General features: G+C 36.9%; 1 protein-coding gene across 1 annotated transcript; it reads left to right on the forward strand.

The window, feature by feature from the left end:
- On the forward strand, positions 1-27,408 carry Dsg4 (desmoglein 4). Its single transcript, XM_048363261.1, is given in 16 exon segments — positions 1-48; positions 2,800-2,868; positions 4,551-4,682; positions 6,259-6,414; positions 6,985-7,129; positions 8,874-9,040; positions 9,302-9,436; positions 10,268-10,453; positions 13,615-13,886; positions 15,171-15,310; positions 18,560-18,775; positions 20,469-20,771; positions 22,859-22,998; positions 24,230-24,293; positions 25,314-25,528; positions 26,644-27,408. Coding segments are annotated over 16 exon segments (3,153 nt in total).

Below are 27,408 nucleotides of genomic sequence, written 5' to 3' on the forward strand. Positions count from 1 at the left end.
ATGACAGCTACTGAGGTCCTGATACAAGTGTCAGGAAAGAAGGAACAAGTGAGACAGAATATCACAGAGAGGAGAGAGAAGGGAAATGGAGAAGGGGAGGAAAAAAGACTCCTGTGAAGCTGCAGGTGAGAGCAGGGAGGTTCTAATTAGTAATCATCTCACATGCTACCCTACCCCTGGATTGCGTGTTGGTGTTTAGTTTGCAGCACTAACTGTAGAATGTATCACTTCTGAAATCTCAATGCCTTAGGACCAGAAATCTATAAATAAAATAAATGCCAGCTACTAGCCTGGCACCAGTGGCTCACACCTAGCTAATACTAGCCCTTTGGGAGGATGAGGTCTGAGGATCTGAGTTTGAAGCCAAAACTGGGCAGGAAAGTCTGTGAGACTCTTATCTCCAATTAATCACCAAAAGTGGAGTTGTAGGGCTCAAGTGGTAGAGAGCTGGTAATAAAAAATTAAAAAAAAGCTCAGCAATAGTGCCCAAGCCCTGAGTTCAAGCCCCAGCAATGTCTCTCTCTCTCTCTCCCTCTCTCTCCCTCACTCTCTCCCTCTCTCTCTCTCCCTCCCTCTCTCTCTCTCTCTCTCTCTCTCTCTCTCTCTCTCTCTCACACACACACACACACACACACAAATACCAGATAGTAATATACAAAATTACTAAAAAAAAATATGTCTAAATGAACTCATGGACATAGAAGTTTACCACAGTAATCAATGACTAAGAGACAATTTACTGAATTATGTTGAGTTTCTTTTCTTATTTTTACAGAATTAAAGAACATTTTAATGTCTTCAATGTTTAGTTTCTTTTGGTCAAAAAATACAAATTATACAAGGACATATTTGTAAAGGAAATGTCTAAAAAATGATCAAATCTCCAATATCAATGTTTTAGTTGAGATTCTGCCTGAATTTTTCCTCATGCCTTTCAGAATAGTAAACTGAATTGCTAACAATGAAAACCTAACCTCAAGGGGGCTGGGAATATGGCCTAGTGGTAGAGTGCTTGCCTCATATACATGAATCCCTGATTTCCATTCCTCAGTACCACAGAAACAGAAAAAGCTGGAAGTGGTCCTGTGGCTCAAGTGGTAGAACATTAGCCTTGAGCAAAAAGAAGCCAGGGACAGTGCTCAAGCCCTGAGTTCAAGCCCCAAGACTAGCAAACAAACAAAAAGAAAATCCAAAGTCATATTGATTATAAAACAAGATTTTATATATAATTGAAAAAATATCATAGGTTAACTTAGATATTTGATTTTTATGTCCAATGAAATTACACATGAGAAGAAAAGGAGATTCAGCATTCCCCTACCAAAGTCCTAATCTCTCTTGTTGCCCTCTGAGCTCACCTGCCAGGAGAAGCCCCAGTGTAACTCCTGCTCCCTCTGACACCTCATCTCTCACCTACACAGTCTTCTCTGTAGCCATTCTGTCTTTAAACTCTTGGTTCACAGGAGCTCCCCATTTCACTCTGTTCCCTGAAGATCTAGAGTTCACAGAAGTGCTGCATCCTTCTCCTAGGTCTCCAGTCTTCTGATGATCATCCCCAGGCCTGGACAGCCTCCCCCACTCCCTCCTTCCACTTCTATATTGCAAGTTCCACTGGGGAGGGGGGAATATATATATATACATATATACATATATATATATATATATATACATCTCAAAGGAAGTAAGCAACCTATTGTCTTTCCCTCATCTCACTTGGTTTATAAAGCCTTTGCCAACTATGGAGTAACAGTTTATGTTTTGCTTCTTATGTTCTGAGCTCAAAGACTTCCCACATCAGTCCTGAGGACTGCTGAGAAGGCCCACCATTCTTATTTCTATTACCTTCCCTGGTTCAGAGTCTTAGAAACTTTTGAGAGTCTCCTCTAGCCCTTCCTTGTCAACATTACTCCACAAGGCTTTGGAAGACAAATGTGCAAATTTTCCCTCATAATTTCCTATTCTTATTCTCTTGCTCATATTTTAAATTCTAATATATACATTATTTATAATAATACAATATAATATAGTAATAAATGTATTTAAATTTTATAATATATTTTACATATGATATATGTGTGTTTATAGTTTATGTATATCATACACATAACATATATATTAATTTATATGAATTTATATTCCAGTGGAAGAAATAGTCTTTCCCACTCTCAAGTCTATTTCTTCTACCACCACTTGTGTGTGTGTGTGTGTGTGTGTGTGTGTTGTATAGGAATTCAAAATCTCTAAAGGCAAAAAGTCTGTATCTCTTGTTTTCTATTATTCATGATTATTTTACAATATTAACTATATGTGCACTTAAGAAATGAATTAGTAAAATTATATCTATCACCAAATCTCTTTGTAAGTATTGCTGTTACATTGGTTTGTCTTTTGTCCTTTGTCTCTCCATGTTGATATTCCCCTTCCCTTCCCTAGTTCCAATACACATATATACAATACCCAGGGTAGCAAAGTCAGTTACAGTGACACCAGGGGCAAAACCATGGAGAAGAAAGACAAAAGAAAAAGGCATAATTTCACATGGTACATTGAAAATAACAACACTGATAATCCACTTGTTTCCATAACTTGGAGTTCATTTCACTCAGCATCATCTTATGTGTTCGTATGTACATAGCTATTGAGCTATTGTGATCTTCTGCTAGGATTATCCTAGACGTGTACTAATTATTCCCAGTGAGCAAAAATATAGTCTATGTTTCTTTGGGTCTGGCTCACCATTTAGTATGATTTTTTTCCAAGTCATCAATGTTTTTGTAACACTGTATCCTTACATTTTAGAAATGTATGCTAATATTGTGTCTTCCATAACAGGTGGTGATGGAAGTAAACAGTGAATTTATTGTTGAGGTAATGTATAAAGAAACTATTTTCTCTCCTTAAAATTAGTTTTAAAGTACATGATATTTCAACAATTACAATATTTAAAATTATCCAGATTAATAATTATCCAGATAAAATTCAATAGAAAGAACCTTAGTCAAAATGAATTAAAAAATGATCAAAACCTATACTCCCAGGTTTCTATACTTTTAGGATCATATTAAGTACAGTAATGAAACTATACTTGTAGCTTATTTACATGTCTCCCAAACTATAGCAAAGTGAAGGAAGCAAATAAACACTTTAGAATGGAAGAGGATTTTCTGACATTAACCACAAAAGCATAGTCTATAAATTTGAGAAACTGAACAACAACAACAACAACAAAAAAAAAAACACCAATGTAGCCAGGTCCTGGTGGCTTACACCTATAATACTAGCTTCTCGTAAGAGTGAGATTTGAGGATAAAGGTTTGAAGCCAGCCCAGAGAAGGAAATTCTGTGAGACTCTTATCTCCAATTAAGCACCAAAAATATAGGAAGTGAAGCTGTGGTTCAAGTGGTAGAGAACTAGCATTGAACACAAAATCTCAGGGACTGTTATGTTCTCAGGCCCTGACTTCAAGCCTCAGGACTGACACACACAAGAGAAATGTAATTGCAATTTAATAAGCCAACAAAGAATCTGGCTTCTTTTACAGTGAGACTTAGAAAGTAAAGCTACTTTTCTAGATCTCTGGTGGTGCTTGATCTTATTATGGCAGATAAATTTTAATTATAATCACCTTAATTCACTGAAGAAAATAGTTCTCACAAAATTGCAAATATGTGGTACATTTCAAACAGATGTATTAAACTTTGGGGAATAGAAATGCATTGGTTCTTGGAAAAATAAGCAACATTCACATAAAATTTCTGATTCCCATATATGGCAATTAAATAAAACCTTGGCTTTAAACAAGCATACAATCACTCTGTTTCAAAAAGCATTAAGACTTCTAAAAATAAATATACAAATGTGTCTTTACTTGTATACAATCTGTGACTACAATGGCATTACTCAATTATCAGTAAGATAATTTATAAGCACCTTACCAATAATAGCCACATAAAACCACAGAAGAATAAATATAAGAAGTAGAGATAGAAATATGCAATACTGAAATGTCATAGAATAATCATAAGTAGTGCTATCAAGTCAGTTAATTATATTCTCCTAATTTTGAAATAATGTACATAGATACTTAGTCATAGTGATATATTTATAATTGTCAGGGGAAAAAATTCTTCCTTTTGGTAGCTGAGCACAACTTCCAGTTTGTATGTGAATAACACACAGAATAGTGGTAATTTTTGCCTCTGGCCACAGTAATAATGGGTCAAAGCACAGGGAAGGTTGAAGAGTCAAGGCCTCTATTTAGGGAAGAGAAAAGAAATAAAGAAAACTGCAATATATTGTGCAATTGTGGCACATAACTAATAAAATTGGTCTCATTAGAATCTCCCAGTTAGAAATGGGATGGTTCTAAAGAAATAGCAGTCCATTACCTAAGTTATGTGAATGCAGTTATAAATTAGTTAAAATTTCCTCTGTTCATCCAATTTAACTCCATTATTTCCTCTATATTTACCTTTTAATGTTAAATAAATGCCCATGCTATGTAAAAGTGTTTTAGCACGATGAGAAATATGAATCCCTTTTGTTTAAGGTGAAAGAATTAGACATTGAAAATGGCACCATGAAGTGGCAAACAGTCAGGAGGCAAAAGCGAGAATGGATCAAGTTTGCTGCGGCCTGTCGAGAAGGAGAGGACAACTCCAAGAGGAATCCAATTGCCCGAGTAAGTGAGAGAAAAACAGGAAGATCCTGTTTTGGGACTTGCAGCCTATGCAGCTTGTAGTGTTTTAGAGAATGGCATGCAATTGTTTGCTTGAACTATGGAGACACGTTTTTAGTATCACATGCTAGAGACTGATAGAAGAGGGTTCTTCGCAAGGGATCCTAAAAGAAAGATTTAGACCTCCAAACCAAGTGGTCTTTATCTATTTGTCTTCTGCCCATTGTGGCCTATATATATGAGAGGGTATTTGACACCCTGGATACTAGTCCTGAAAAGGACTGAGGGTTTGTTGCTTTTAATGAATTCAAAAAAGGTAAAGATTATATGCACAGCTCCCACCCATATCTTTACATGCAGAAACTAGGAGATTCTTAAAAAGTGATAGCTAGCACAAAGAAGTGTTAAAGGGAGGTGTGACCGATTCCTGGAGGCTGAGGTCTCCATGAACAGCTCCCCTTGCTCTTCCTGAGCATCTTTGCCATGGGTCACCATTGAAGTACATAGGCAAATGATCTAAAGATTTGGGGGAAGATTTTCTTTTTTCTTTTCTCTTACCCCATTTATATCACGTATTCATTTTTATTCCCATTTTGGGGACTCCTAGGTTTTCTTCTAAGAATATTCTTTGAATCACAGTTGAGCTTACCAAATCTGCACTTCCAGCTGACTTTGACTTCAGTGTTTGTGTAACAAATCTTAATATTTTGTCACATTTTCTCATCTTCAGTGTACAGGTAATATTTCAAACTATGACAATTTAAGTTTTTAAGTAATGACTAAAAAACTTCCAAAGCAAAATCCATATTACAGAATATTAGCTGTAAAAATCTATGTAACAGAAAATCTGTATCTTTCTCACCTCTGTACACACCATCTTTTATTCTGCATTTTTTAAATTTAGTTATCATTTGACAAATTCTCAAACTTAAGTCTAAATAGAACACAATTTTTTTTATTTTGTATTTTTTTGGTGGTGATGGTAGTCACTTGAACTCAGGACCTGAGTGCAGTCCCTGCAGAGATTTTTCACTCAGGGATAGTGCCCTATCATTTTTTGCCACAGCACCACTTCTGGTTTTCTACTAGTTAATTGGAGATGAGTGTCTCATTGACTTTCCTGCCCGGACTGGCTTTGAACTACGATCCTCAGATCTCAGCCTCCTGAGTAGCAAGGATTATAAGCTTGAGCCACCAGCACCCAGCTTGGAACACAATTTTTTAAAGACACTAAGGACACTTATTTCTTCTGTCAGACTCTATATGCAAACAAAATCAGAGAATCAAGTCATATGTTAGTTAATAATAATATACCTAGCAACAATTATGCATGTGCACTGGCAGATACATATTGATTAGAGTTGTATATACCCTAACCTCACACGATCTCACATCAAACCTCTCAACTAAAATCTTTCTCACCATAAGCTAGTGCTTGGAGGTCAATGCTTCCAAGGTCACCCGGACTACGCCATGATGGATTTTAAACCACAGCTTATCTGCTGTGGTTCCCAGGTCCTTTCCATTCTGTTGAACTCTTAGGATCACTAGATTACAATCCTAACTATTTTGCTTATAGATTCGCTCAGACTGTGAAGTGAATCAAAAGATCACATACCGAATCTCTGGAGCAGGAATTGATCGACCACCTTATGGTGTATTCACCATTAATCCTCGGACTGGCGAAATTAATATCACTTCAGTGGTGGACAGAGAGATAACTCCACTTTTCTTGGTAAGTCACATCAGTGTGTTTTGATTTATTCCTATGCCTTTTCATTATAAAAAGTCATCTCACAGTATATTATATACATGTATCAAAATGTCATGAGGAAACCCACTCAAATGTACAAAAGACAGTATAAGGAATATGGCTTATCCTTTTGTTGTTGTTGTTGTTGGTTATGGGGCTTGAACTCAGGGCCTGGGCACTGTCCCTGAGCTCTTCAAAGCTAGTGATCTACTATGTTGCAACCACAGCTCCACTTCCAGTTTTCTTGTGGGTTATTGGAGATAAGAGTCTCACAGACATTCCTACCCAGACTGGCTTTTTAAACTGTTATCCTCAGTTCTCAGCCTCCTGAATAGCTAGCTAGGGTTACAGGCTCAAGCCATTGACGCCCGGCTCTAGCTTACCTTTTATAAAAGACATAATGGATTGAAGCAAATGGATTGAAGCAAATGGGTTGAAGGGCTAGGAAAAATAGCAGTCTGGATTTAATGAAAACTTCCTTGCATATTTCCTCACATATGTTTAAACATAGGTCTTAATTTCCTTTAATGGTTTCCTTCTGACTTTCCACAGATCTATTGTCAGGCTCTGAATGCACGGGGTGAAGATTTAGAGAGCCCTCTTGAGCTCAGAGTCAAAGTTATGGATGTAAATGATAACCCCCCAGTGTTTACACAAAACGTGTACACAGCGAACATTGAAGAAAACAGCGAGGCCAGTAAGTACAAAGGCACTTCCTAGGCATTATACTGCCCTTACTTCCTTTGCTCAAACGATCTAGGAGATTGAAATGCAGATCATATATCTATCATAAAAATTTGTGCTTGCATTTTGAACAAATTTCCTTTGAACTCATTCCAATTTCTATCGTTCAGATAGAAAACTCATATCCTAAAATGATACATATCCTCTTCTCTTTGAAGGATTACTATGTGTGCAATTGAGATCGTGTTCAGCGTCTTTGTCAGAGATTTGTAAGCTAAAGACTAACTTGATTCCAATGAGTAAACTGAGGAAGAAACTATGATTGTTACAAGCAGGCTCTCTTTTGGCCTGTTTATCAACATTCATGGCTCAGCCCAACTAGGCAGAGTCAGGCTGGATGTCTGTGGGATTTACACTTTGTTAAAGCTTCCTTCATCCACTAAGTACAATTTTAGAAGAAATCGCCTGTCAGAACATGCTGTCATAAGCTATGAAGTTCTTAACTCTGGTTCTTTCTGCTGAAGTAATCTCAAATAAGGGCCTACTGGAGAAGTAAAGAACACATACGGTGCACCAACTCTGGAATAAACTATCCTGTGAACTGACGTTCTTGAGGACTGACCAGGTTGCATCTTTGTGTCTGAATAATTAAGAAACTCTTATGTTCATAATTTGTTGTGTATGTGTATTGAGGACAGGATGCAGAGATTCATGTTTGTGTAGCAGATTATCTACCACTTGATCCAAGCCTCAAATCTCCTTTCTTTTTTTCTTTCTTTCTTTGTTTCTTTCTTTGTTTCTTTCTTTGTTTCTTTCTTTCTTTCTTTCTTTCCTTCCTTCCTTCCTTTCTTCCTTCCTCCCCTCTCCCTCCCCTTCTTTCCTTTTCTTTTCTTTTCTTTCTTTCTTTTTCTTTCTTTCTTTCTTTCTTTCTTTCTTTCTTTCTTTCTTTCTTTCTTTCTTCTTCTCTCTCTCTCTTCTCTCTCTCTCTCTCTCTCTCTCTCTCTCTCTCTCTCTCTCTCTCTCTCTCTCTCTCCCTTTCATAGGGTTTGTTTTTCATATAAAACATCTCACTATGTCCAGGCTAGCCTTCAACCTCAATCCTCCTACTTCAGCCTCTCAAGTAGCTGGGGCTGGAGGTTTGTGTCACAACACCTAGGTTTTTTTTTTTTAGATAGACTCTTCCTAACTTTTCAATAGACTGACTTAAAACCCTAATCCCACAATCTCTGTCTTCTGAGTATCTATGTATCAACACATCTAAGCTCAAATCTTTTTCTCAATTCAATGCTTTCGCTGTTTGATAAAGTGCTATTTCCACCTACGCGAGAAGTAGTAGTTCTCTGCTTTCTGAGTGAGGGATAATTAAAAACATAGATGCCCAATAAACAGGTACAAGGTTGAATTAACTAAACGACTGTCTTTCTTAATTAGGCATGTTAAAATAATTTTTCAAGACCATGACAAAAACAAATCTTATAAAATCACTTTCTCCAGCTTTATAATAGTCTACTGAACCTTTCTGTAAACTAAAGACCTCTAACTTAAGAAATACAAGTACTTTATAAAAAGTAGAGAGCTTATTAAAAGCCAACTATTGTTGTTTTTATCATTGGTATGGCTTCCAAAAGCAACCAAAACAAAGAATTCAAGAGAATATCACTCTTTCATGTCCAATGGAATGTTTAATTTGCCTAACGTGTCTAATTTAGTGAAGTAATTCTCACATATTCCTAACCATTCCCCACCTCCATTCCTAGATGCACTGGTAGTAAAGCTGAGCGCTACAGATGCAGATGAAGACAATCACCTGAATTCTAAAATTGCCTACAAGATCATTGCTCAGGAGCCTACAGGTTCACCTATGTTCATGGTGAACAGGTACACTGGAGAAGTTCGCACGATGTCCAGTTTTCTTGACAGAGAGGTAAAGCCTTTAGGAGTTAATGACAAACAACTGAAAGAATTCAAATTTGAGAAAATAAGGACAAAATGACCCATGTGTGTACTTACACTAATGTCAATTAAAAGAAAAATATTGTGATCATTTTCAATGAAAATTAGAAGGGGTGATAAAGATTTTATTTGATGTAACTATAAAAGAAAAGGTAAATAATGGCATTGGGATGTGCTGGGTTGTACTCAGGGCCAGGCCTAACTCTCATCATTGTTTTTCATCTTCATTAAGCAACACAGCATGTACAACCTTCTCGTGAGGGGCTCCGATCGGGATGGGGCCACAGATGGGCTATCTGCTGAATGTGACTGCAGAATCAGGGTTCTCGATGTCAATGATAATTTCCCTATCCTAGAAAAAACTTCAGTAAGTCATTACTCTTATGACGCTTTTTCTATAAGTGCCAATAACCAATTTTCTCTCCTGATAGTTTGTAAGCCTGTCAGACACATAGATGGACTCAGTGTGGTTATATAAGCCATAGAATTTCTTTTGTATAATAATGCAGTTAGTGTTATATATTTATCTTTGACTTGCTATGTCAAGCAAAGCTTCTCTGTATAAATAAGATCTACTCTGTGTATCCTATACTCATAGACATTGGAAATTTGTTGATATCATCTGGGAATAACCCAAGGTAGTGGTATATTTGTTATTGTTGTACCATTTCTAGCAGACTTTCAAGTATTGTCAATTTCCATTTTAATCTTCAAATGTAAAGAAATATAAATTCCAAAATAGCAAAGCAAATGTGCTTTGCTACCTGCTTTGATAAAAATGTCTTACTGATTGTCCTTTTAACAATTATCTATGACCACTCCTACTGCAGTGGCAGAGAGATAAGCAACGAAAATGGAGATTTCTCGGTCCAGAAAATCATTACCTGACCCTTTGTAGAAAAGCACCTGATCTTTCACCAAAAGAAAAAAAGGAAAGAGAAAAAAAATTAAAAATAAGCAAGGAAAATAATGAAACAAAGTGTAGCTGCATATTGCTTTCACATGGAACACATTGAAATCAGTTTTATCTTCTTATGAACAGTTAATTCTTATTTTTGAATGGGCAAATGCTAAAAATAATTAATGATGCAGAAACCAATGCCATTTATTGATCATTTTTCAGAGGACAATTATGTATTCATAAATATCTAATCAATGTCTCATGTGGAGATTATAAAATTGATGTATGTCATTTCAGTACTCAGCAAGCATCGAAGAGAATTGTCTGAGCTCAGAACTGATAAGATTACAAGCGATTGATCTTGATGAAGAAGGCACTGATAATTGGCTGGCAAAATACTTAATTCTTTCTGGAAATGATGGGAATTGGTTTGATATCCAAACAGACCCACGAACCAACGAAGGCATTCTGAAAGTTGTGAAGGTACAATATGAGATCTGCAATATTTTCTTCCAAAGAAGTTTTAAATTACTCGTACAAACAAATCCTGCCTTCTCTGACTGTAAATACTGCTTATACTGACAAGTGTCCTAAGGAAACCATTGTGTGAGTCAAAACCAGCTAGTCTAGCAACACAATATTTTTTAACAAGAAAAATAAGATTACTTTGTTCTTACAGAGCCTAATACCTGCTTGGGAAGATAAGGAAAACTCCCCAAAACTAGATGACACACATGACTTAGCAACATAAATAAATAAAAGAACAGTTGTTATTATATAAAACATAATTGTCACGTGAGTAAAACTCAAATGTATAAATGACAAGAGAGAAGGAAGGACTCTTCTGGGCTAGATTCATCTGAAAATGTATCATTCAGGGTACGATGATAAAGTGAGACCTGTTAGCTGATATTTCTAACATTGATAATGAAAGGGTAAAATATTAACCTTTATTAAGTAACCATGGTAGTAAGCACCAACTATTGTAGTATATTATATGCATTAAGGCTTTATGCATATTACTTTACTTAATTCTCACAACTCTGTGGAATAAATATCTCAATTTCCTGTTAGCAGAATCAAAGTGGAAACTTGAGCTAACATCAGTCACCAAGGTGGTAAATGATAGAAGGCCAAGATCTTGCTCATCCTTAAATTGTATTTAACTTCCACTTTCAAGCAATCAGGGCCCAGAACAATGGAGTTCAGAAAAGAACTAGTACCTGAGATTTTCTTCTCAGTCTGTTCATGTCTGTAAACCTCTTCCCAGCTGTGTGTGGCCTGCTGGCTTCTTCAGTATACATCTGTACCAGAAAAGTATACTTTCTCGAAAGGAGAAAGTACTCACATTGATGGATATTTTATCAGCATCTTGCCATAAAAGTAACTGATACCACGTACTCCTCTTGGATGAATATTTCACCTCCTTTCAGACTTAGTTCTGAAATGAATTTGTCTCCTTCTGAATTAGCACTGTCATATCAAATTAGACAAAAAGAAAAATACCCTTGGCATAGAAATCTAACAATTTAGCTTCCAAACCACAATTTATGGCAACAAAAAAACCTACCAAAGCCTAATTTATTTCCAGAGTGTTCTTCTTCCTGAGTCTGGTTCCAGATCACATCTCCAAGATCCACCCATTTACCCTTGTTAAGTGGTTTTTATTCTGTCATTCCTCAACCCACAGAAACCAACATTTCTACCTCTCCATTCAGGAGACTAGGATACACAGTTGATTTATCCTGTTCTTTGCAAAACCCAATCACAAATAAACTGCACTCTTGATAAGAGGTTTGTGCTTGCAAAGAATGAATCCAATCCTCTTCTGCCTTTCCTGGTTTCTGTCATCTTCCATGTTGGAGGGTGGATTGGCCCTGAGTCAATTTCCTGTAGTCTGTGAATTTCTATGATTGACATAACTTTAAACATGTATTAGAAATTTTCATCCCACTCTACTTGGTAGAGAATTATTCTGAAAAACAGAAATGCATCTGTGTGTACACATAAGGAAAATGTAAGAGATTTCTCAATTGAAATATAGGTTCTCAATTTTTTTCATTTTTATAAGATTAATATGGGAGTCTAGACATTGAAAAGTGAGTAGTAGAAGAGAAACCTCTCCCAATAGAAAGGTGTGTTGTTGTTGTTTTTTTGAGGACATAATTCCTATTTAGCCTTGTGCATCATGGGGACTGGCTAATTATGTGTACTGCTTTATTAGAAATAGTATAGATATTATAGGATAGTAAACTGGATATTATGGTACCATCTGTGAACAGATGTATCTGGGCTATGAGAATCCTAAATTATGCTAAAATGTAAGTGAAACATACTGAGACATCTTTATACAAAGCACCAAGTGATGTTTGGCAACTATTTCTCTTGGCACTGCTCAAATATTTTACTCTGAGAAAATATATCTGAGATGTAAAATTCCTGGAGGACAGACATCTTGGACTTCAATCACTGGCAGATGTGTGCAAGTGATGCTTTCCTTAACTGCTAGACCACTTCTACACAGACAGCCTGGCCTGCCCTTTATGACAACAACTTTTCACTGGTGACCTTTCATGTCCCACATCAAGCACTCTGGATCAAAAGATGCTATTCATCTTTTATTCAGGAAACCCAGTTCAAAGGTTACTTTTTCTCAGGGTGTGGTATTTACTTTTTTGAATGTACCTTGTAAAGAAGTTTTCTCCTCTACAAGACCTAGTGCAATATAATTATAGTGTTGGACAGACTATAATAATTTCCAATTCTATAGAATCGTTTGCATCATTTCCATAAAAATATAATTACATGTTTAGTTATATCATATATTTATATATTGGTTCCTTTATTCTACTGTTAAAATTTTTTAAATATTTTCTGATATGAATTCTACAACGAATATGAACCCTATGTATTCATCAAATGGTTCTGAACATTTTTATTCCACTATTCATGAATTTGTTGTTGGTTTGTGGTGTGTGTGTGTGTGAGAGAGAGACAGAGAAAGAGAGAGAGACAGAGAGAGAGGTTGATCCCAAGGCCTTGTGCATGCTAGGCATGCTCCACTTGAGCAACTTTCTCAGCCTTTTTTTTAATTTTATTTTTGAGAAAAAAAATCTATCTGTTACTTTTGTCTGGGCTGGCCCCAATCTTAGAATTCTCCTGTCTCTATCTCAGGACTGGCTGAAATTATATGTGTGCTACCATGTTCAGCTATTAGTTTACTTTTTCATAAAAATTAATTTAGGAGGTAGCATTATTCTACATTTCAGGGTTTTTATATAAGAAATTCAAAACTTCAAAATGGGATTCCAATTTGAAGTCACAGGACTAGAGATGTAGAACGGGGCTCACTTCCCTAACACATGTGAAGCCTTTGGTCCTGTTTCCAGAATTGCAGCAAACAGAAAACAAAAAAGTAACAAATAAAGTCACAGACTTAAATGACCTGTAAACACAATCATGGCAAAAGATAAAGCAAGTCACATGTGTAGTATACATAATACAGTAGAAACTAAAGTTATTTCAATTTGAACTCTGAGTTGCGTAGCTACCAGTTTTAATTTTAGTGTGTGCGTGTGTTTACCATGCTTCTTATTTTATAAAAAAAAAAGATTATATTATTGTTTGCTTTGCTATCATTTCAGATGCTGGATTATGAAGAGATGCCTAATATTCATCTCAGTATTGGAGTTAAAAATCAAGCTGAGTTTCATCACTCAGTTGCTTCTCAATTCCGAATGCACTCCACCCCTGTGAGAATTCAGATTGTTAATGTGAGAGAAGGGCCAACATTTCGTCCAAATTCCATGACTTTTAGTGTACGAGAAGGAGTAAGAGGAGATTCCTTATTGAATTATGTGCTTGGCACATACACAGCCATAGATCTGGACACAGGGAATCCTGCAACAAACGTCAGGTACTGAAAACATAGCATGGCATGGTTCTGCCTACTATTAATTCATAGTATGTGCTAGAATATGTTGTAATACTCTTAAATTTTGTTTGATTGTTTAAGCAAACTAATCAAATTTTTTCGAGTTTTAATCGTAGCTTAGCATCTACAAGGAATCCAAATGATTATAAGAGTAATTCTCTGGAAACAATACAAGGTCCAAGAGCTACTTAAGTTATTATAAAAATCTCCTTGATCTTTCACATGCCCTGTGCTATGTAGACTAGGCCTGGTTATACCAAATTGTGAGCAAGAGCACACAATAAACAAAGATGAGTTACTGTCTGTTTTTTTATTGCTTGTGGCAGTCTTTGACTTTAAAACTAGTTTCCATCCTATGTTTAAACTAAGAGGATAAAGCAATGGAGAAAGCTAAGTAACAGGTTTTTTCAGAAATGTGACAAGTGTGAGGAGAGCTGCAACAGGATAGAGAGATGGGTATGAAAAGTATGAGGTACATAGACTATATAGAAATTAGCAAATAAGTAAAATATTCTGGAAATAACTATAGTGAAATAGGTATGCCTTATCTATATCCTCACAACAATTTTCTTGGGTCTAGTATTTTTGTAGTAAGCAAGGTCTACTGGCTCACTAATTACTTCCATGTATACAGTTTGAATAATTGAGCTGTAAGTTGACAGACTCAAGGAAAATTATGAAGTCTGTTAGTATAGAGATGGGAAAAAAGAGGATCCAATAAATGAACTGAAGATTTGAAATCATGTGTGATACAGAAAATCAAAACTTTTTCCAACTAAGTCAAGTACTTGAAATTCATTACAAAAATACTCAAACAAAAAAAACCAAAGAGAGGATAAATACCATAAGTCCTTTAATAGGCCAAGCAGTAAAGTATTCTGAAACCATTATGTCCTAATCAAATACTAAATCAAACATCAAATATACTAAATATGTTACATGTAAAAATGAATAAACAGTATTTAATTTGGAAAATCAAAAGTATTTGATACAATTTAATAATATGATTTAATAAGTAGGCTTGAAATAAATTCAGGCATTTTATTAATTATATTAAGAAGATGATGAAATTTTGTTGTGTGTGTTAATATTTTTAACATTGGATTCATATCTACACACAAATATATACGTTCTCTAAATCAAGACAACTGGCACCATAAATCACATAGACACAATATATAAGCTTACTGTATCACAGCTCTTCTGTGATTTAAAAGAAATAATTTTCATAGAATCATAATGATAAACTTATTTATTTAAAAACAGGTATATTATAGGGCATGATGCAGGCAGCTGGTTAAAAGTCGATTCAAGAACTGGTGAGATACAGTTTTCTAGGGAATTTGATAAGAAGTCAAAATATATCACCAATGGAATGTATACAGCAGAGATCCTGGCTATAGATGGTAAGAAAATTCTTTTCAATATTACAGATCAAATACTGTATTAAATTTTGTAAATTTTACTATATTAATGTCAATATTTGAGTGACTCACATGTATCATGTAGTGCTGTTGACAAGACTGGTGGTAAGTTGTTTTTGTTTTGTTTTGTTTTGTTTTGGGCCAGTCCTGGGGCTTGGACTCAGGGCCTGAGCACTGTCCCTGGCTTCTTTTTGCTCAAGGCTAGCACTCTGCCTCTTGAGCCACAGCGCCACTTCTGGCCATTTTCTGTATATGTGGTGTGCTGGGGAATCGAACCCAGGGCCTCATGTATATGAGGCAGGCACTCTTGCCACTAGGCCATATCCCCAGCCCCCCTGGTGGTAAGTTTTAAGAACATAAAGAACTGAATATAATTACATTGATAACCATAATTTATACACCAGCCATAATTTACTTAGGCATAAAAGTTATAATGTGTATAAATGAAGTTCTGTTTCTGTCTAAGATCTAATCTGTTAAGTGCATCTAAAAATTTAGTAGAGCATATTAGAAATATTTACCTAACCTTAGGGCTCCAAGTTGTATACAAAATATCCCCAAGAATATAGTTATTTTACAACCACAAAAACTGAGCTACAATTAGAAACATGTACAATCACTGCTTAATTAGACATGTAAAATGATCTGAACTAAGGAACAAAAAGGGTCATTTCAAATATAAGATTCAATTCAAATTGAAAGTTTATAAGCATAGATACACTGAATTAATTTGTAACTTTATCACTTCTCCTTCAAAAAATAACCTATGACACATTCTTCTTGGTGAGTGGCAACAGGAGTTTATCAGTAGTGATTCTTCAGACCGTGCCTAGGCAACCATCTGCTACAGAGCAAAACAATGGAGAAAGGTCAGTAACCAGGAAAGAAGAGGAAAGCTAAACGTGCGAAGGAAATGCCTACTATAAAATAAATATGGCAGGTTGACATTAAGGTTATGTCTGACTTTTATAGTAGACAAACAGAGAAAAAGATAAATGAGCAGAATAAGCCTCAAAAAAGAAATCATGACAAAGTTTAAGATAGGAATGTCTGTACTAGCTGGTCTTTACCTTGAGGTTCACCTTTAATATTTGGGCAAGTTATATAAGATATTTATGATTCACATTCTAAAAGGACTGTTTCCAAAATGGATTCTAATCATTGGTCACATATTATGTTTGACAATTGATCATATGTCAAATCTTCAATAAAAACTAGAATAAAAAATGTAACCACTTCATGTGAAAGAAGAGAGTATAACCAAAATGTACCAGGAGCCAGGTGCTTGTGGGTCAGAACTGTAATCCTTTCCACTCACAAGGCAGAGATCTGAGGATTAAGGTTAGAATCCAGCATGGGCAGAAAACCCTGTGAGACTGTTATCTCCAATGAACTTCCAAAAAGCTGAAAGTAGATCTGTGGCTCAAGTGGTAGGAATGCTAGCCTTGAGCACAAAAGCTCAGGGATGGTGCCCAGGTCCAGAGTTCAAGCCCTGGGACTGGCACACACACACGTGCATACACACACACACACACACACAAAACATACTAGAAGAAAACAAATAGCAAGATTCATATTTTATGCTCAGAGCTACCCAGATGGTTCTATTTGATCCACATGAAGAGGCAGAGATAAACCCTATAACCAAAAACTTGAGCATCGGTTGCCCATCCCCCAAGGCCATCTGAAAGCTATAAAAGACAGAGAATAATAATTAATGCATTCTATAAAATAATCTGATGTCTCTCTAGTGAGAGACTGAGTGATTAGATACCTTAGAGGGTCCAATGCTGAATCAGGTATGAGAACAGACTGCACAAAATTGTGTAGAATATGAATAAGCTCTTGGTTTATTGTTATTTGATTAATTCATTGACTCTTCCACTTAGTCATACATAAAGAATTTTTTGGTGCTGGTACTGGAGATTGAACTCAGGGCCTAGGCACTCCCCCTTAGTTTCTTCACTCACTTGATATTCTACCTCCTGAGCCAGTCCTCCACTTCCAGGTTTTTTTCTAATGAGATGGTGATGTGAGGCTCCTGGACTTTCCTACTCAAGCTAGCTTTGAACCATGATCTTAAGATCCTCAGATCTCAGCCTCCTGAGATGATAGGATTACAGCTGTGAGCCACAGGCATCCAGCACAAGAACTAAGTGCCCTAGACAGGATAGTATATTATAATTTACAAATGAGAAAGTCAATGCTTCTTTACTGGATAAAAAGCAAAAAATGTGGATGGAAATGAAAGGGGAAAACTGGGAGAGCAAGGGAAGGAATGAAATTGTCCCAAAAGACATGTGCTCTTTACCTGACTTACGCAACTATAGCCCCTCTATATCACTTTTATAATAAGAATGAAAATATTTTCAGAAAAAAATGTTCAATCACTATAACAGAACATAGAGTAGGAAAGTGGACTAAATTTGTACTTTTAATTCTTATTTTCTACATTTTAAATAAATGATGCTAGCCAAAAATTTGTTTTCAATAGGTCAATGGTTTAAAAAAAGAAAGATCAAATAGATTTATATGTTTTCAAGAGAACCATTTCAGAGAGAAATGAAATATCTTTGAATCAACAACAAAAAACAAAGTTATAAAAGCAATTGTTTAATTTCCACTAAAACCACTTCACAAACAGAGCCAGTTAGCATGCTGAACGGAAGGCTAGCTGTTGTACTGACATCTAATTTATTGGAACAAGGTGAAAATAGAAAGGAGTAGACCTTCTTGAAAGGGGAACATCTAATTTCCCATTTTAGGATGCTTAGGAATTCATGAAATAAAATAAAGATTACATTTAAAGAAGAGTGAATACAATATGCAAGAGTCTTTTTTTTTTTTTTTTTTTTTTTTGGCCCGTCCTGGGGCTTGGTCTCAGGGCCTGAGCACTGTCCCTGGCTTCTTCTTGCTCAAGGCTAGCACTCTGCCACTTGAGCCACAGCGCCACTTCTGGCCATTTTCTGTATATGTGGTGCTGGGGAATCGAACCCAGGGCCTCATGTATACGAGGCAAGCACTCTTGCCACTAGGCCATATCCCCAGCCCAGTATGCAAGAGTCTTGAATGGGAAAAAAATGGTTCAAAGGCAGCCACTATAACTGAAAAGAAGCACACAAAAGCAAGAGTAACTACCGTAGGCAGAAACCTGTCATGTTGCACAAGTGCATTCAATTTTTTTCCCCTGACTCGCTTTACCCCCAACACCCATGGTGCTTTACTTTTCAGATGGCTCTGGGAAAACAGCTACAGGAACCATCTGTATTGAGGTTCCAGATGCCAGTGATTACTGTCCAGTCATTTATTCTGAAAGAACCATCTGCACTGATTCTCCAGCAGTCCTTATCTATGTTAGTGACCATTCTTTTGGAGCCCCTTTCACCTTCTGCGTTGTTGACCAACCACCAGAGGTAGCTAACATGTGGGATATCCAGTCAATAAATGGTAAGTGGAGTGAAAACATGCTCACGATTTAAGTCCAAGAACAAAACATAATAGTAAGTAGTAAAGTTATTTAACTATATATCCTTTCACATATTTCTTGTTATATAACTTTCATATGCACAAAGTTTGTTTTGGAAAGTACTAAGCTGAAATAAAAGTCAAAATATTTTATCCCACCAGGAGCCAGTGACTCATGCTTTTAGTCTTAGCTACGCAGAAGGCTGAGATCTGGGGATTGCAGTTCAAAGCAAGCCCAGGCAGAAGAGTACCCATAAGATTCTTATCTCTAATTAACCACACTCAGAAACCAAAAGTGGAGCTGTGGTTCAAAGTGTTAGAGTACTAGCCTTGAGTCAAAAAGCTCAGGAACAGTGCAAAGGCCCTGAGTTCAAGCCCTATGACTGAAAAAAATAAATTAATATAAAACAAATATATATATATATACATACATACATACTTCATCCATACTTCTATCAAAAATAGTCATGTATAAATACCAGTTTATATATCATGCTATATAGGTGGGTAGAAAACAAATCTTTGCTCATTTGAAGTAAACAGAACCCTTAACTAAGTCCAGACATAAACTTTCTTATTTTGAAAGGTTTCTGATCAAGTCACATAAATGTATCTGAAATACTTTTAAGATATATTTAGACATTTCCTTGTCACTTAGGAGTGCAAGAAACCAATGAGATTGATTCTGTCAAGGGCTATAGTTCAGATTTATTGGTAAGAGTAGAAATTTCAGTCCAAATGCCCCATAGCTGAGGGATGGCTGTGTGAAACTGAGGATACTTTACCTACCATGGGTTCTTTCTGAAATGCTAAGTGTATATTCAAAAATTAAATGTCACAAGAGAAGCTTCTTTGGGAAAAGGTATATCTTTAATTTTGTATTCACCTGGGACAAGTAGGGAAAAAAATCATACTAAGTGAGTAAGCCAGACCCAAAGAAACATACATAGACTCTATGGTTTCCCTCACTGGGAATAATTAGTACATGTCTAGGATAGTCCTAGCAAATCAATAGGTCAATAGCTACGTACATATGAACAAACAAAATGGTGCTAAGCAAAATGAACTCCAAGTTATGGAAATAGGTGGTTTATCATTGTTGTTGTTATTTTCAATGTGCCATACAAAATCGTGCCTGTTCTTTTGTTTTTCTTCCCCGTGGTTCTGCCCCTGATGTCACTGTAACTGATTTTGGTACCCTGGGTATTGTATATACATTTATAGGTACTAGGGAAGGGAAGGGGAACATCAAAACTGAGAGACAAAGTGTAAAAGGAAAACCAGTGCAACAGCAATACTTAGAAGACAATATGCCATAAACCAACTGTACAACTCAGGGTGGGAGGGAGTTGGAGAGGGGTAAGGTGGGAGAAAAATAAGGAAGGAGGTAACAAGTTTGATAAGAAATGTACTCACTGGCTTACAGATGAAACTGTAACCCCTCTGTATATCACTTCGACAATTAATCAATTAATTAAAGTAAAAAATGGCAGTGTAGCAGGAAACAATAGTAAACACCTAATTTTAAATGACAACTATGAGTAAAAGGACAAGAAGCTCCATGACCAAGAGCCTAAACACCTCAGGTTGTAAAATTGTCTTGATTATCAAGAAAGATAATCTAGAGGACACGCAACTTACTCTATTTTTTTTTTTTTGTTCTCTTCCTTTTCAGGAACATCTGCCATCCTTATGGCTCAGCAACCTTTATCTCCAGGAGTTTACCAAATTCCAATCATAGTCAAGGATAGCTATAACAGAGCATGCGAACTGCCACAAATTGTGCAGTTGATTGCCTGTGAGTGTGACAACAGTGTGTGCTTACACTCCAGTACCACAGGCATCTACACTGGGGATGTGAGTGTGGTCACTGACAACAGCTATGGGTCTACCACTGATGATGGAGCTGGAGAATCCAATGTAAGACTTGGACCCTCGGGGATAGGCATGATTGTGCTGGGCCTCTTACTACTACTCTGTAAGTACTATACTAAGTCCCATTCTCCCAAACAAAACTCTCACCAGTCCTGCCAGGAGGGTTGGGTTCATTTGGCACAATTTTTGTGTGCTCTAAAAATAAACAATGACACTGGTAAGGGTATGGAACTATTTGATGGAGATTCCTATATGATATATGATTAATGACAGTACTAAAGAGGGGAAACGTGAAAATCACTAAGTATAATATACTAAAGCATAAAATAATAAATCCAATAATGGAAGCTGCATCGAAATACTTTAAGAGTCGAAAGCAAGAAGCAGTTATTTCAAAGAAGAGATATTTGGAAAATCTTTATGGATGAAATAGACTGAGCTGCACTCTGAAATCAGAGGATTTTCTCGGAAGTATGATGTACACAACAAAACCTAGAATTGAAACTGGAACAGAAAATGAGCCAAGAGCTGAGCATGTTGACTAGTGGTAGAGCACATATTCAGCATCCATGAGGTCCTCAGTCAACTCTCTAGCACCAAAAACTAAACAACAAGCAAGCATGGAGAAGCAAAACCCACTCAGGAGGTAGAGGGGTAGGAAGATAGATTGGGGGCCAGTGTGGAGGTGCACTCCTGGGGTTTGGTCCTCAGGAAATGAAGACTTTGGAGATCAGGAAACCAACTCACTCTGACATAGTAGGACACAAGGAGTTTAGAAAAGGATGATAAATAACCTCTGGACTCTGAAGTAGCAGCCACTGTCACAGGAATAGAAAGTTCTCCTTTTTGGAATGTTGGGGTGGAGGAGGAGGAAGAGGAGGATGAAGCAGAGATGTTCTTAATTTTAGGTTGCCTCTAGTAAGCTTAAATTTCATGGGGATCAAATATTACATTCTTAAATTTTAAAGAATTAAATTTATCAAGCCATATTTCTAATGTCTGAGCAAAAACTAAAATATTACTCTAATCTATGAGGAAGTAACAACTTTATTGAACCAATTATAAATTACCTTAGTGAAATAATACTATGAGTGATTCTCAGAATGAAAGTTATGAGTGATTCTGAAAATAATATGAGAGATATTTTCCAAGAACATGAACCCAGGAAAATGAGTAGAATTGACAGCTTTTATAGGCCAGTGGTTTTTAATCCCTAGTCATACCTAAGAATCACGTGTAGACCTTTAAAATAACATGTAAGCCCTGACTCAAAATGAGACTTAAGCATTAGCATGTCTAAGCATTTTGTAATTAAGGTTTTAAAAAAGCTAGTATCAAGACCAAGCATAATAGTGCATGCCTACAATGCCAGTTATAGAAGGCATAGGTAGGATGTCATGATTGGAAGCTGGTCCCTAGCAAAACCACTAAATCCTATCCCAGAAATAACTCACACAAAAAGAGCTAGAAGTGTTCCTCAAGTGTTCCTGAAATGGTAGAGGATTTGCCTAGTAATCATGAAGATCATAAAGGGAAAATACATTTAACATACCTAGACTGTCTAATAGCACCTATAGAATATCAGATGTTTACCATGTGATGGCAAAGATGACTGAGAATGGCAACTCCCTGCCCTAGCCAGGAAGAAGATCAAATTTCAAGGTATGATTTCTACTGAACATGCTCTGCTCTTGGTCCATTATAAGGTTCAGCAACATAAGTTGAATCATTGTATGTTCAGGAAGATACACACAAAGTTAATTTATATATATGTGTGTGTGTGTGTGTGTGTGTGTGTGTGTGTGTCTATATATGCATCTGTGTGTCTACACATATACAAATTTACATACATGTCTTGAGAAATCAGGAATCAAAGTGAATTGCAATCTTGAATATGCCGCCAATGGGCTCAGGACACTTAGGCTACGAGGAAGATTGGACTCTATTTTCCAAATCTGTCAGTGAAGAACCTGGATTACATGACCTCACACTCTCTACTCTCTCCATCTCCCAAGTCCTTGGTTATCTAGTGCATTTTTATTGCAACATAAATACGTGCATTTGATTCTCCAGGGGGAAATGATATTTTTATCTTTATCTTTTAGTTTCAACTAAAACATCACAGTAAGTGATTCATTCATTGACTCCTATGTTAAGTAATAGGTGTTAACTCATCACTTTCTTGGACAGTGTCACCTCTCTTGCTCCTCATGTGTTGCTGCAAACGAAGACAGCCAGAAGGCCTGGGGACAAGGTTTGCCCCTGTGCCCGAGGGTGGAGAAGGGGTAATGCAACCCTGGAGAATAGAAGGGGCCCATCCAGAAGACAGAGTGAGTGCACTGTTCCTTGCTGGGGAAACTGAGTATGACTGTATAGAAAGGTCAGAATGAAAATTCTTACTATGTACAATTAATACATCCTGATAAAAGTGAAGCATGATAAGTTTATGCTGCTCAATTTACAGCCTCCATGTGAAAACAGAAATTTAGCATGGCTTGAAAATTATGCCAAATAGAAATGAATAGATCTCAACTTTAAAATGTTTAACATCAAACATGTAATTTAGTGAATAGTGCTGCAACAAACCTGGTTGTGCTGATGGCTTACTGCAGCACTATTCCCTATATCTAAAGTATGGAATCAGCCCAGATGCCCCTCAATGAATAAATGCACCCAGAATGTGTGGTATATATACACAATGGAATTTTACTTTTTCCTTAGAAGGAATTATTTTGTACCATTTGTAAAGCCATGGAAAGACTTGCAAAATATCGTGTTAAGTAAAGTAAGTCAGATCCAGAAAGACAAAAGATTCATGTTTTTTCTTATATGTGAAAGCTAGATTTAGCCTACAAGCTCATAAGTAAATATGTTGGGGGGGGTTATGCAAGTATATACAAATGTATTAACTGAAATGTGGTAGATTCAAGGGAGATCCCAAATATTGCAATTCCTTATAAAGACAAAATCAAAGTTCACCAAAATAAAACACCAGGTAACAGGTACTTGAAAAGGGTAGGGTGCCTTTGAGGGGAAAAGGGTAGGTGAATGAAGAAGAGAAGAAAGAGAGAATGCAGATAGGAACTGGATGTATATCCTCCAGAATTAAGAAAGCTAAGAGAAGGGATAGGTTGGGGAGGGATGGGTGAGAATGTTGAAAGGGATGACATTAATCAAGATCTATTGGCTAGGTGCTGGTGTAATTCTGTAATTCTGTAATGCTCAGGAGGCTGAGATCTGAGTATCGAAGATCCAAGGCAACCAGGGCAGGAAAGTCTCTGAGACACTGATAACCAACCAATCACCAGAAAACTGGAAGTGGTGTTATGGCTCAAAGTGGTAGAGCGCTAGACTTAAGCAAAATAGCTCAGGGACAGCACCCAGGCCCTGAATTCAAACCCCAAGCTCCAAGACACACACACGCACACACGCACACATATATTATATATTTATATATTTATATATAGTATTCATAAACTGTTTCTTTAAATGACACTTGCTTTGTATAATTATCTAAAAAATAAAAATATGTGTTTTAATATTTCCTCTTTTTCTTTTCAGGACGTGCTGAACGTATGTCCACCCATGACAGCTTCTAATACCCAGGATCGTATTGATTCCTCTGGTCAGTGGACACTCAAGCCTGTTTTTCCTTTGACATTTTGAAAAATTATTCAGCCAGACCAACCTTATGTAAAAGTAGACACTTTTCATTTGAAAAACAGCCTGCCTGTTAGTCACCTTGTGGGGTTGATCACTAACTCTGGCACTTACTAGTAAGAAGTCCTTTGGCAAAACCTAACTCTCTTTGCAAAAGAGGCTGTAGCAAAGAACCTGCTCACAACGTTGCTGTGATGAATAAATATATACACCTAATATAGATGTAGATATAGATGCTATAGATACATGCTAGTTATAATGTGTGTGTGACTATAAATGCATTAGAATAGTACAAAGCATAGACTACAGGCTATTGTAGTGACTATTTATATTACCAGGTGTTAAAAGGAAAGTAAACACAAGCTATGTGTTTCTCTACTAATACACTGAAGAATTTTTCTTAAGTTTACACATACTGTTGGACCATCGGTATCTTGTAACTTTCCTAACACAACAGTCTGAAGCATACCAAAGAATACTGAAAAATATCCAGCCATTAGACTATGATTGATTCAAGCAGAAAGACTACAGTTCTGGAGAGACATGAGATTTCCCACTGATGCTTCCTTAGAATTTGAAACCTGAGCCCTTCCATGCAAAGTTTACACTGGCTGAATATTCCTAAGAGAGCCAGCTCTGCACCCAGGGCCAGAGTGAACGCAGACCAGGCGTTTCCTCTGTTGGGAGCATGCGCGCTCCTGGCCTGGGAGACTGTGTAAAGCCCAGAGCCCCTGCTGGTCTCTGTAAATTCCACAACTTCAAGTTTAGAGACAAAGATTGTCCACACAAGAGAAGGACATGTCCCATGGCTAGCTGTTACTTTTCTTTTTATCTGCCCACTTGGAGATTCTAAATATAATTACTGAGGCTGCTTTCTTCTTTCCAGAAGCTTCTCTGTGGCCTAGGGTGGTGGGTTGCAGGCTTATAGAGGCTGCAATGTTTGGGGATGCAACAGCAACTGTAAAGAGAGCGCCTGTCTTTTCAGAAATCTACACCAACACCTATGCGGGAGGAGGCACGGTGGAAGGGGGTGTGTCCGGAGTGGAACTCAACACCGGAGTTGGAGCAGCCGCAGGCCTGGTGACAGGAGCTGCTGCCTCTGGAACCTTGAGGAAGAGGAGTTCCACCATAGGCACACTGCGGGAATACCAAGACACCACCGGCCTCAACATGGCCTTCCTGGACAGCTACTTCTCAGAGGTGAGTACCCTACACAAAACCTCCACAAAACTCATTTTCAGTGCCTGTGAAATTGTGCCAACGTTTCCTTCACCTTTAAAAATCAGCACCACCACTAACGCGTGATCCAATCTAGAAGATGATCCTGTTAATTTTTTATTGTTATTATAAAGGTGATGTAGAGAGGTGTTACAGTTACAGAAGTCATTACCAAAATATTAAATAGCAGAGATAGTTTTGTCTTAATTTCAAGATGCCAACTCATTTGGTTCTAATAATAGAACTGAGAGTCTGGTACAAAACCAGGCAGAAAATAGCAGGCAGCATTGGAAAGGGAAGATTGGTTTTAAGATTTCATTCCACAACTGTTTTGAGTCTGGACAAGAAGTTCATTTTTCATTCTCTCCTGATCGTTCCTTATTTATAATATAAAGAGGAAGTGACTTCAGAGTTCTGCATATTCTACAAGCCAGCCTTTCACAGGTCTCTGCTCTCATCCCTTCCTTTTCAAGTGGAGATTCTACTTTTCATCTGTTCTCTTCTGCATATGGAGCTCCTAAGATTGTACTTTTAAAGCTTTGATTTGAAAATTTGGGCATCATAGAAAATAATCTTAGTGCCTTTCTTTGGCTAACCCTCACTCCAGAGAGCATCCAGCTCTTCTAACTTACCACAAAAAAAAAAAAAAAAAAAACCTTCATGAACTTCATGAACCTTCTGAAATGCTCTCTGAAGTTTAGAGTGCTTTGATTCCAAATTGGTCACATAACTCCTAAGTAAGTATTTTAAACATAACTGAACACATTTCATTTTTTCTAAACCACCTCAAAAATTAAAGAAACATAAATCCCAAATATTTAAATACTAGCATTGATTTGGACACTTAATGAAAAAAATTACTTGTTAACTTTCAACTAAGAGAATCTCACATTCATTCTTCGAATTTGAGGCTTCATGAATACACACAAATCTCCTAACAATATCTATTATTTTAGAAAGACACCAAAACATCCATTTTCTTCCATTTTTCCATAAAATACTCTTAAATCAGCATTTTTTGAAGCTTTGCTCTCATTCATCATCAGTTGCTTTAAGGGAAAGTAGCCTCTAATTTCCCATTATTCTTCTAATTTTAGAAAGCATATGCATATGCAGATGAAGATGAAGGCCGACCAGCCAACGACTGCCTGCTCATTTATGACCATGAGGGAGTAGGATCTCCTGTGGGCTCCATTGGCTGCTGCAGTTGGATTGTGGATGACTTAGATGAAAGCTACATGGAAACTTTAGATCCAAAATTTAGGACTCTTGCTGAGATCTGCTTAGACACAGAAATTGAGCCATTTCCCTCACAGCAGGCCTGTATACCTATTAGTACTGACCTGCCTTTGCTGGGACCTAATTACTTTGTCAATGAGTCTTCCGGAATGACTCTCTCTGAGGCTGAATTCCAAGCAGAAATGGCAACATGTGAACCCATGATTCATGGGGATATCATAGTGACTGAGACTTACACTACCACCGAACCGTGTGTACAACCTACTACAATTGTATTTGATCCTCAGCTTCCCACCAATGTTGTTGTAACTGAAACAGTAATGGCACCTGTCTATGATGTACAAGGTAATATTTGTGTGCCTGCTGAGATAGCCAATACTCACAATGTATACTATGCTGAAAGAGTGATGTCCAGCCCTGGTCTTCCTGACATGAGCAATGCTAGCATGGCTGATGGTTGTATGGGACCTGTGATGAGTGGTGGTATATTAGTAGGGCCAGAAATTCAAGTGACACAAATGTGTCCAGATATTCACATAAGCCAAACTATTGGCTCTTCATCTCCAATAACATCTCGACATAGAGTAACACGATATAGTAATATACATTACTCCCCACAGTAA

Source organism: Perognathus longimembris, chromosome 15 (genome assembly GCF_023159225.1).
Source record: "Perognathus longimembris pacificus isolate PPM17 chromosome 15, ASM2315922v1, whole genome shotgun sequence".
Lineage (NCBI taxonomy): Eukaryota > Metazoa > Chordata > Mammalia > Rodentia > Heteromyidae > Perognathus > Perognathus longimembris.